This window comes from Microplitis mediator, chromosome 2, assembly GCF_029852145.1.
Source record: "Microplitis mediator isolate UGA2020A chromosome 2, iyMicMedi2.1, whole genome shotgun sequence".
Taxonomy (NCBI): Eukaryota; Metazoa; Arthropoda; class Insecta; order Hymenoptera; family Braconidae; genus Microplitis; species Microplitis mediator.
Genome location: NC_079970.1, coordinates 14592384 through 14605292, shown reverse-complemented (window position 1 = coordinate 14605292; position 12909 = coordinate 14592384). Strand labels below are relative to the sequence as shown.

Here is a 12909-nt window from a genome sequence, read left to right as displayed (position 1 = left end):
CGCTCACAACTGGCCCAGGCGTGGCCCCGTTATTTCATGCCAAGCCTTGGCGACCAGGATTCGCCCAAGCCTTGGCCAAGCTTGAATGCCATTGCTCAGCCAAGACTGGTTAAATTTTTTTTTATATACTGATTATTGTTCTTATCCTCAAAGTGTCTATCACTATTTTAAGTCTCGATTATCTATAAATCTTTAATCTTTATTTTTTTAATTTAATTCGGACAATTAATTCAATTTGTTTAATTTTAAAACTTTGTATTCTTCGAGTTATCCAATTTTCTTATTTAAATAAAAGCACAAATTAAAATTAATGTTGAAAATAAATTCTTTTCATATTTTTTCTTTACTATCCGTACTTCAAACTGCTGCAAACTGAGAGAGCATGCGTTTCGTTTTATCCCTCCTCCAGAACCTACGCACTAGTTATACATGCGCGTCGAAATTGACGCATGCGTCAAAGTTGGCGTCATCTCCACAACAGTGAGTGTTGAATTACCTCAATTACTACATATTGTTACAATTGTTAGGTAATTACCAATATTTATTACAAAATTTAAACAATATAAAAATTAAGATATTAGAATTTTAATTTTAATGTCGCAGTAAACACAAAATCAATAATCCTATTATTTTTCAGTTTGATTAATTTCTATTTTAATGCCCAAGTGAAGAACATAACCTTTAAAAAAATTTGAAATAAAATTTGATTTGAAAAATAGTATTTAAATATCTACAAATGGAAGAGTTTATTAGTGACGCAAAATTTCTCATTATAAAATTTGATGAAATTTTGAATGACAAATTGGTTATCGAGCTTGTTCCAACTTCATGGGTTTCAGAACTTGACAGTGGTTGGGTATGTAAATATCCTCCTCACCATCATTATAAGTTCTTGGACCGCTGGGTTGAAGAAGAAAGCGATCCAGTAGATACTTGGAAAACTTTTACAGATGTTTCGATCATCAACAAAGCTTGTGAGTATTTTACTGAGTTACTTAATTTCTTTTTATGTCAACTTGATAATATTTTTTTTATTTATTATTAAAATGTTTAGATGACTACGAACAAGGTAAACGTCGGCTTAAACGGGCATTTACGTCATTGTCTCAGACAGAAAGTACTGACATAGAAAATAACAAAAATAACAAATACAGACCACCACATATTTCTAAGACATTGGCAAAATCTATGTTAACTGAGTCAGTAATTTTGTCAACCCAATCGAATTTAACAAAAAGTATAATTATATAAATGAAAATATTATTTATGTATATAAAAATATGCTTAAATCTAAAAATAATAATTTTTGATGTGTCAAATAGATCAAAACATCACCAGAGACCTTCATTGCAGTACAAGTCATAACTCCGAACGTCCAAATAGTACAGCTGCGAGCAGTGACGATGTTCATCAAGTTCAAGGTTTTTTAAATATTACTTCTTTATAAAATATATATAAAACTGTTATTCTATATTAATATTAATATTTGTTTTTTATTTTATGTCGATTTTATTGAGTAGATTTCAATTTTAGATTATTAATAAACTCTTTCAGGTACATCAAATAATCAAAATGGTCCAGCAAGAGTGACCCGAAATACCACAAAAGAAAAGTTACAACAATTATATGAACAAATGGACGGTTCACAACGTGAGAGACATTTAAAATAAAATTATTATTAAAATTGACGTACAAAATATCTTCAATACTTTAATATTTGTATTTATTATACTATAGAAATCTTTGCTCAATACATGGATCTTCTGGTCACTAGTAAAGTTAACAGTGCCAAACTTAGTCTCCAGTATGATTTTGACGCTAAAATCAATCAACTGAAACTGGCAATGAGTTCTTCAGGGTCAAATGTCCCTGATGGATTACTAAATGAACGGCAAAACATCTTAATATCCTTGCCAATAGAAAATTTGAACAAATTTCTTGATTTCGATGAGGAACTTAATTTAAGTTTAGAAAAACAACAAGCTCTTGTGAGTATTATTTAAAAATTTTTTCATATTTTACCACTTGATGCACTGAGGAGGTCAATAAATATTATCTTACATCAGTAATAGTTTAAATATATATTTTAATTAATTATATATTTATCTTTAAAAAAATATTCTCATATTTTTCTCATATTTTGAGAACGTTAGTACTTGTTATAGAAATTTTTACTCTTGAATCAATTAATATTCTTATGACACAATTTATTTTGCTCTTATGACATATTTTTTTGGCTCAGTGGTATCAAGTTTTAATAACACATGCTTTTAACTAGTTTTTAAATACTATCACTTTTTCAATTTAAGAAACTGCACTTCAAAATTATCACTGCAGGATTTAAAGAATACGAGAAAGACATTAAAACCATCATTGCCAGTATAATTAAAAAAACAGTCCAACTGGAATACAGTGGCACAGGTCGGCAAATGAGAGGAGTTGGAAAAAAAAACTTTTCGGCGACTTCGGTTTATCAATGTTTAAAAGGTATGTACTGATAATATTAATTTCAAATATAAATATTTTTACGAACGAAAAATTATGGCTTATTAAAATTTAAAAAATTAACTTTCAGAATTTATTGAAGAAAAATACCGAAGTGCTGAAGCACCTCCTAAGATTTTGTCTGTCACCAGTAACTATTTAGCTGGTTCAGGTGACCGAGAGGGTGGTAGAAAAGCTCGCACTATTTCCGTTTAAGTGTTGGTTTTTTATTCCCTCGCGGTTTTCATGATACGGTTTGAACACAGTATTAAAAGAGCATACACGTAGTCGATAACAAGTAGTTTTACCGTATTTATACGGTATGTTTGTGAAATTTAATTACGGTATTCCTACAGAGCTTATACTGCGTTTATACGAAGCTTATACGGCATTTCTACCGTATTAATACGTTATTTCTACCGTAATAATACAGTACTTCTACTGTATTAATACGGCATTTCTATAAGATTAATACTTCATGTATATGATATTAATACGAAATTTCTACCGTAACAATATGACATTGTTAGCACAATAATACGGCATTTTTACTGAATTTATACGGCATTTCTACCGAGTTCACACAACAATTCTACTGATTTAATGAGGTGTTTATACGGAATTTATCCAGTACAAGGTAAAAAGAACTATATATAATTATTAATGATAAATGGCTCTATATAATTATTTATATTGCTTTACAATGTATTATGTCACTCGTATATTTTTAATTATATAGTAGAGATTCTATAGACTTTTGATTAAAGTATTTTTGTTAAAGCTCAAGTTCAAATTCAGAGATAAATTATTTATGGAAACATTGATAATAAATATTTTTGTCATTACGTAATATAGGTTGTACTATATTACCATCAAAAAAGGTATTTATCACTCTATCAAATAACGGAAGAGTATCCGCGCCAGAATGGTCACAATTTCGGAATATAAGACTTCTGAAATAAGTTTCTTACCAGGGACACTACAAATCGTAGGCGCTTCCTAGTGGCTCGCACCGAACTATTCTCGCTGCTGCTGCCTAGCACCAGTGACTTCCCTCTCTTCCATATATATCTTTTCTCCCAAGAAATTTTTCTCTCGGTTTGAGTAACTTTTTTTTTTTTTTGGTTGGAGCATACGAAAATTCTTTTGTTAAACAAATAGTAATTATTCCAAGAAATTTTATTTTTTTCAAACAAAAAAATGCAATATTGCTACAATAACCTGGCACGGCTTTCTTCAATAAAATATCTCTTATTTTAAGAAATAAAAACTTTTAAAACAATTAAAAATTTTTCGACTAAAGCATAAAAATTTGTTAACTTGAGGAAAAAAAATTTTGATTCAAAGTAAAGATTTCAAAATAATTTTTTATTTGATGTAAAAAAATTTTTATTTTCCGAATCTTTAAAAAAAATTTTCTTGTATCAAGAATATTTTTCTTAGTTCAAGTTAACTGTATTTTCTGTGTAGAGAAACTAAAATTTAAAAGACGCGTGAAGGTTTTTATAATGTACAAATAAAAAACTTGATGAGCTAAAAAAAGACTTCTATGTCAAAATACCCACCCTATCCAAAACATCCCATAGAATCCATTAGAATGGGTCAAAAGCCGCTTAAACACCAATACAAATCTATAGGATTCTATGCGGCTTTTGACCCATTGTAATGAATTCTATGGGATGTTTTGGATAGGGCATACGACATAAACACTGCAGTGTTTAGACATGTTTCAATTGAAGAATGTAATTTTTAATCATAAAATAATCCTAGTTATTAATATTGATCCTAAATGTATTTCAAAATTATCTGATGTTCTTGCGAATCATTACTACATAGAAAAAACAATTAACTCGAATCAAGAAAACAATTCCTGATTCAAGAAATTTTGTTTTAACGATTCGGAAAAGTAAAATTTTCTTGCACCAAGTAAATAATTATCTTGAAATTTTAATCTTGAATCAAAATTTTTTTTCTTCAAGTAAACATATTTTTATGTTTAAATTGAAAAATTTTTACTAGTTTCAAGAGTTTTTATTTGTTAATGAGAGAAATTTTTTTGAAAAAAATTTTTTTGTGAAAGTAAAAATAAACTAGTTCATTTTTACAGCTGTACTTTTTTATTGAAAAATTGAAAGCAGAACATAGTGAAGAGATGAGCCATTTAAGAATGCAAGTAGTAGTAAAACATATTGTATCTGTTATAGAATCTGAAGATTGTTTGTTAATAAAACTGAAAGATATGAAAAGTATTTTTCAGCCTGTAAGAGTGAGACGGCATAATCACTGTATAAATGCGGCATAACCACCATATTTATACCGCATAAATACCGTTTAAATACGGTGCCAACATTATATGAATACCGTGTAACCACTGTTTAAATGAGGTATAACAACCGTATAAATACGGTATAACTGACGTTTAAGTACAGCATAAAAACCATATAAATGGAGTATAATCATTGTATAAATACGGTATAGCGAGAGCGTAAATACGGTATAAACACAGTATAAATACGGTACAGTCCCTATATAAATTTGGTATCAACACAATATATTTACGGTATTAATACAGTAATAAAATTTCACAAACATACCGCATTTATACCTAGGGTATACCGTAATAATACTTATACCCAAAAAATACTCGGAAAATACCGTAGAAATACCGTTATGGCAATTCCGCGAGGGTTTCCTATTTTTATTTTCATTTTTCATTTGATTAAAAGATTATTTTTAATATGTATTGCTTACAAATGGCGTCAAATAAAAAAAATTATAAATAAACAAACAAACTATTATTTATGACAATTGGAGGAGCTCGTTTGTCAAGCGTGGCCCAAGCATTGGTAGCCAGGCTTGGGCCAAGCTCGTTTTCCAGGCGTGGCCCGAGCATTGGCAGCCAGGCTTGGGCCAAGCTCGTTTTCCAGGCGTGGCCCGAGCATTGGCAGCCAGGCTTGGCCCGAGGCCATCATTCCAGAGTTTAACCAGGCTTGGGCCAAGCTTGATTGCCAGGCTAGGCCCAAGTCTCACGAGGCTTGGCGCAAGCTTGGGCCAAGCCTGGGCCTATTATTTTTTCCTACCTGGGAAATACTTACCTAGCCCACTTGCCATGCAATGTACTAGTATATATCTAGTCACATCAAATATTATATACAATACCGATTCCACAAGATGTCGACGCCTATTGGAAAAAGAGATGGGTGATTTTTACCGTGTATATATTAATGGTTAATACAACTTATTATTTTTTTTCTGTTCTAAGTAATATTTTCTTAATTTCAATTTAAAATACAAAATAAAATTAAAGATACATTATACGTGATTAAAAAAAAGTTTTAGGAAAAATTTTCATGATGATACTACACTTGGTTGAATTTTAAATGATAGGATTTGAATGTCAAAGTGAGAAGCTGCAAAATCAGTTACGGCGTTGACCTAGTCCCACTAGCCTAAAAAAAAAAAAAAAATATCCCGGGTAATCGCTCTTGTTCAATAGTCAATCGACCGTTGGTTCATTTTCTATACGTTCACTTCTTTTTCTCTTCAATCGGAAGAAAAAAAGAGATTATCGATAATTGATTATAGTCTTTAGTTGCCTTTTTTCCGTATATTATCAATTTAAATCCTTTCAATCGAAGCTTTTTCATTAATGAAATAAAATTCTAGAGATTTCTCAATATTAGATTAATCATGATAAATTTATCTAAAGTTGTAAATTAAATTTTTAGAAATGATGCGTTTTCTACTGAATCATGACACAATTCCATTTAATAACAGAAGCGTTCTTGATTATCTCTATTTCACCTTGGACATGGCATACAATAAGTGCATATTTTATATGTAATCGGCACAAATTGTTTGGCATTGATAAATGCACAGACGACATTCACACTGACGGCTTTCAAATGATTCTCGATGTAATAATAATATTCAATATCACTATCCAGATATGTGTATGTGTATATATGTATTGTGTGAGTGTATGCATATTTATTTTTTCAATTGAGTCAAAGAGTATTGATGCACAAACCAGTGTCAGAATGTCAGGTATAAAGTTATGTCATGGTAAAAATAAATTGCTTTTGCCAAATATCGTCTGTGAGATCTACAAAAAAATACATGATGAAAAGAAATAAAAATTGTAAAATAAAGTACAAAGTATCGATTTGATGGTGATGCCTCTTGGCGAAAGAAGCATATAAATAAATCAAATCTACGCCACCGCTTTGGGATTAGGTTTTGTAGCGGATGGATGCCTGGATAGAGAGATATCCATCAAAGTCTTTCGGAGAAGTATATGAACCATTATATCCACTCGTTGGAGCGGTGATCCGCAATTCTACCTCGTTCTCCCATAAATCTGTCTCACAATCAGTGTATATGATCCCATCGGGGTTTATTTTTCTTTTTAAAAGTGTGGGGCTGAATGTGATGAAAAATAATATGTTTGGTTAAAAATTTTAACTTTTATTTTTCGTGGATATATATATATATATATAAGAATAATTAAAAATATATACAACATTTGCTTGAATGAAGTATTTTTTTCTTTTTAATCTTCTCTGACTGACATCGAGGCTTGGAAAACTTACGACCACTTACCCACGGGCGTACGTCTCTCGGCAAGTTGTTTGCTTTCGTCGCATTCTACTCGGTTCGCAGTTAAATTGGTAAAGTTTTAAGTTTTAACGCTTATAACACCGCCTCTACCATTTCCCCACCTACATCCAAGACCTCTTGTATATAGTGCATTCTAGCTCTATAGATGCTACGCAATACACCGACATTTCCTCTTATTCTCTTTCTTCTTAACTTGTAATCGTTGAGGTTGCACCACGCTGAGAGAACAAGAACTCTTTGGTGTCATCTTAACTCGACGGAAGCTCAACTTTTGACGAATTCATTACGTGAGCAGTAAGCAAGGAATAAGAGTTAGTTATTACGTAGAGTCCTTGTGATAAAAATGACTAAGGGGGATTGGCTTTGTGGGGGGACGCGAATAATCGCGGTGCTTCGATTCACTAGGGAAATGAAATTCCTCTCATTTTATCTACCTTCCATTTCTTTTGGGTTTTACCGCGTATCCAACGACGATAAAAAGGATTTTCAAAGCTTTTTTCCTGACGAATATATTTTACTCGGTGGCTGAGAGACAGTAAGCACTATAGCTTCTCGAAGCCTTTAAAATCTCGGTTTCTTTTCATAGTCTGAAAATGAGAGCATTAGCATTTAGAGCGTAATTTTCTCATTAGATGTACAAGTGGCACTTTCGTAAAATAAAGTCACGCCCTGGAAATCGTCATCCCAAGAGCTTTGAAGTATATACTAGAAAACTTGAAAAATATAAATTAAAAAATTAATCAAAACAAAAAAAAAAGATATATGCATATACATGGGTCATTCCACCAATTAAAATTTTTTTTGGAGAGTGACCTCCCCCCCCCGCGGATTTTGTTCAGATTTTGTGGAGTGATTATCTACATCAGAATAAACATTCCCTGAAGAGTTGAGCTCTTAATATTGAGTACTTTCGAAGTAATGATTGTTTGAATTACGACGATTTTTTTTTTATCTTTTTCATTAATTTTTTTCTATAGTAAAAACATTTTCTATTAAAATACCAACTCTACATTGTTTTGTAAAAAATTCTCAGCTTTTCGATACAAATATTCATTTTTCATTATAAGTAACAGAAGACGATCAAAACTTTAATTAAAGTCAAAAAAGTGATTGTTTAGCCTTGCGAGAATTTTTACTTCAAATTTGATATTTTTTTCTGAAAACTGAGAATTTTTTACATAAAATATGTCATTTTGGCGATGGGGTTATTTTTGTTTGAACGTAAATAAATCATAAAATGATAATAAATAATTTTATGATATTTTTTAAACGGTAAAATATTTTTATACAAATTTTCCCAGTTTCGACATTTAATTTATCGTCAAAAAATTCGCATAACATACTCTATAGAGTATGAACGAGATTGGACTGGGTACAATGTCGGATTGTACTGAGTCCCATCTGGTGTGAAAAAAATTTACACATTGGACCTGCTACAATCTACATTGTAGTGGCTACAATGTACATTTAACTCAGTCCAATCTGAGATTGTACTCAGTTCCATCCAAGATGGGGCTGCGTAACATGGGACTGAGTCGAATCCCGCGTGTTGGTGGCTACGATCTTACGTTGTAGTCAGTCCAATCTATAGGATGGTAACCAGTCCTATGTTACCGATGGGACCTATTTAAATCTAACATTTATTCAGTTACCATGCGACATTTAACTGACTACAATGTAGGATGGGACTCAGTACCATCTTACATTTATAAATTTATTGCCGTTAAAGGTTACTTTATTTGAATTTACATAGTTTTATTTTTCAGTGCAGTACAAGTGTTTATGTTCATTTGCATATTTTCATCTTTTTTAATTTATATGTGTTTATTATTAGAGTAAATTATTTTCAATTTTTATTCTTTTAATTTTTAAAAGGTAAGTTGCTAAAAGTATCGAATTTTAAACAATTTAATAACGTTTTACATTATCTCAAACACTTTGTCTTCAAACTAACCATTCTTTTTTTTTATTTATTTAATTTATTTTGTATGACCCTTAAAATAATTAATGATACTGAAGTCAGCCGACGTCTACTAATTTTTGGATTTTTTTTTAAGCGAGAAATTATAAAAGAAAAAAAAATTCCAAAAATTGCACTTATAGTCTTTTAAATTTTCTACATGTGCATATTTTTAGTTTTTTTTTTTTATTCAAATTTAATTGTTCAAAAAAAATCAAAAAATTTTTAATTGTCTGCTAAATTCAGGATCGTAAATAATTAAGCATATTTTAAATATTAAAAAAGGTTATGCACAATAAAAGTTTAAAACTTTCTCAATTTTTATTTACTAAGTATATATTTGAAATTTTTGGAAATATTTTTTCTTTTATAATTTCTTGCTTAAAAAAAAATCCAAAAATTAGTAGACGTCGGCTAACTTCAGTATCATTAATTATTTTAAGGGTCATACAAAATAAATTAAATAAATAAAAAAAAAGAATGGTTAGTTTGAAGACAAAGTGTTTGAGATAATGTAAAACGTTATTAAATTGTTTAAAATTCGATACTTTTAGCAACTTACCTTTTAAAAATTAAAAGAATAAAAATTGAAAATAATTTACTCTAATAATAAACACATATAAATTAAAAAAGATGAAAATATGCAAATGAACATAAACACTTGTACTGCACTGAAAAATAAAACTATGTAAATTCAAATAAAGTAACCTTTAACGGCAATAAATTTATAAATGTAAGATGGTACTGAGTCCCATCCTACATTGTAGTCAGTTAAATGTCGCATGGTAACTGAATAAATGTTAGATTTAAATAGGTCCCATCGGTAACATAGGACTGGTTACCATCCTATAGATTGGACTGACTACAACGTAAGATCGTAGCCACCAACACGCGGGATTCGACTCAGTCCCATGTTACGCAGCCCCATCTTGGATGGAACTGAGTACAATCTCAGATTGGACTGAGTTAAATGTACATTGTAGCCACTACAATGTAGATTGTAGCAGGTCCAATGTGTAAATTTTTTTCACACCAGATGGGACTCAGTACAATCCGACATTGTACCCAGTCCAATCTCGTTCTTTCCGTGTACATCGAGAAAATTAAATAATAAGAATTACTATCTAGTTATGGTGAAATTTTTTACCATCAATTCGATAGTAGTGAATACTATATAGATGATTGTATTCACTACTATTGGATTAATGGTAAAAAATTTTACAATAACTAGATCGTAATTCCTAATATTTAATTTTCTCAGTATATTGTACATCTAGAGAGTGCTGCTGTTTAACTGTAAGTCATACTTTTAAAAACCCGGTGTTTACTGATACGTTTACAGATTAATTTATAAAAATAAACTTTACGCTTAAACAAAAATAACCCCATCCTCAAAATGACATTTGTTTCGTAAAAAATTCTCAGCTTTCAGAAAAAAATATCAAATTTGAAGTAAAAATTGTCACAAGGGCAGAAAAATCACTTTTTCTACTTTAATTAAAGTTTTGAGCGTCTTCCGCTACTTATAATGACAATTGAATATTTTTATTAAAATGCTGAGAATTTTTTACAAGAATAATGTAGAGTTGGTATTTTAATAGAAAATGTTTTTACTACAGAAAAAAATTAATGAAAAAGATAAAAAAAAAATCGTCGTAATTCAAACAATCATTACTTCGAAAGTACTCAATATTAAGAGCTCAACTCTTCAGGGAATCTTCATTCTGATGTAGAGAATCACTCCACAGAATTTGAACAAAATCCGCGGTGGTCACACTTTAAAATATATTAATTGGGGGAATGACCCAATATATATATTTATTAGACCGGTTCAAAAAAATCGTTTTTTTTTTTTTTTTAAAACCCGCAGTGAAATATCTTCCTAGTCATGAAAAAAGAAGCATGTGGAAACGGGAGTTCTTAAAATCAATTTTGAAAGGTCGCTCATCGTAAATTTCTATTTTACGTTTAAATAACATGGAAAAAAAAATTTTTCAACTTTGGAATTTTACAACTCATTTTGGAATTAACATGTCAGGGTGAGAGATACATATTTTTGAAGAAAATTGAACGCTCTAAATAAATTGTCTCTTATGTTTTTTCTCTAACTCTACTGCTCCTTTAAAAGTTATTCGAGTTTAAAGTTCAACATGTAATCAATTTAACCTTTTTTTCTTAAATTGTGGTATAATAATAAAACTCATCTTTGAAAAAAAATTATTTTACAATTTTTAAATGGTATAGATTATAGCTTTAAGTTTAACACGATTATTTTCAGTTTATAAAATTATTTACATACAATTCAATTTTTTTTTAAACTTCAAAGAGAGAATTAATTTCAGATTTTTAGGTAGATTTTTTTAAAAATCTAGGTATTGTATTTGTCCTCATGGTCGATTTTCCAAGAAATTTTGTCACAACCTATCATAATTAGTTGAGTAGAGTTCGAAAATACCATTCGTTGAAAAATTTATATATGTATGTATATATACATATATACATATATATATATATATATATATATATTAGGGTGGCGCAAAAAAACCGACTATTTTTTTTTTTTCCATCTCGCATGAAAATTTGTTGGTTTACGATGTTTTAAGAAGCCTCTCCACAAATCAGCTCGATAAAAAATTTTTAAGAGGTCGCTCACGAATTTTGAAAATATCAAAAATGATCAAAATTCGGATTTTTATTAAAAAATTTTTTTTTTCTCGTGGCAGCAATAGTTTATATCTATGAAATCATGACTATGCTGAAAATTTCAGCCCGAAATTTCAATATTTAAACGGCGCTCAAGAATTTTGAATGTTTCCGAGCGCAGTCTCTTGGACGTTTTTGAGCGACCCTTAAATATTAATAATAAAGCTTCTCGATTTTTTCACCATCAATTTGCATGACAATGAATGAAAATATAACCCGAGAAATAGAAATAATAAGTTATTTACATACTTTTTTATTTTTTAATCCAATTTGTAGGTTTTTCCGCTTATTCAAAACTTACCAAATTTTATTGTTTAAGACTGTCCTGTATATTTTTGGTTATGCCAAAGTTATATTTAAGTAGAATGACAATAATTGAGTTATAAAAACTAATTTAAACTATTAGTTACATATTATTAGTTAATATTCAAAATTCTTGAGCGCCGTTTAAATATTTAAATTTTGGGCTGAAATTTTCAGCATAGTCATGATTTTACAAATCTAAACTATTGCTGCCACGAGAAAAAAAAAATTTTTTAAATAAAAATCCGAATTTCGATCATTTTTGATATTTTCAAAATTCGTGAGCGACCTCTTAAAAATTTTTAATTGAGCTGATTTGAGGAGAGGCTTCTTAAAACATCGTAAACCAACAAATTTTCATGCGAGATGGAAAAAAAAAAATAGTCGGTTTTTTTGCGCCACCCTAATATATATATATATGTAATAGAACCAAGTTTTGAGAACACGATTGCGCCTAGAATCCTTATCGGATCCTAATGAAATTTTTTACACTTATTCTATGGGCGATTACCACGGTTAAGTTCGAAGATGGGCTAAATCGTTCGATTAGTTTAGAAGATATGGCTGTTTCAAATTCCCACGATTTTTCAAAAAAAAAAAAAATTTTATCCACTTTCAAGTTCATATAACTTTAAAACTAAAACTCATAGATAATTTCCGTAAAAAGTATTTGAAAGCTTGTCTAATAAGCTTTAATTTATGACCTTAAACTTGATGTTTTGACCATTTCTTCAAATAATTTGATAGCCTTGAAAATTTTAATGGAATCAAAAAATGTTGAAAATATGGTTTTCATTCAACATCATTTATGCATTTCCCATTATAATCAAATTTCGTCA

The 12909-nt window shown here is 29.8% G+C and overlaps 1 protein-coding gene across 1 annotated transcript; it reads left to right on the top strand.

The window, feature by feature from the left end:
• The first annotated feature begins 736 nt into the window (after nt 1-736).
• On the top strand, nt 737-2700 carry LOC130678546 (uncharacterized). Its single transcript, XM_057485812.1, has 7 exons — nt 737-974; nt 1055-1237; nt 1323-1421; nt 1555-1650; nt 1738-1988; nt 2310-2487; nt 2576-2700. Exons 1-7 carry the CDS (start codon nt 737-739, stop codon nt 2698-2700), a joined length of 1170 nt encoding a protein of 389 aa, XP_057341795.1.
• Nucleotides 2701-12909: the final 10209 nt, after the last annotated feature.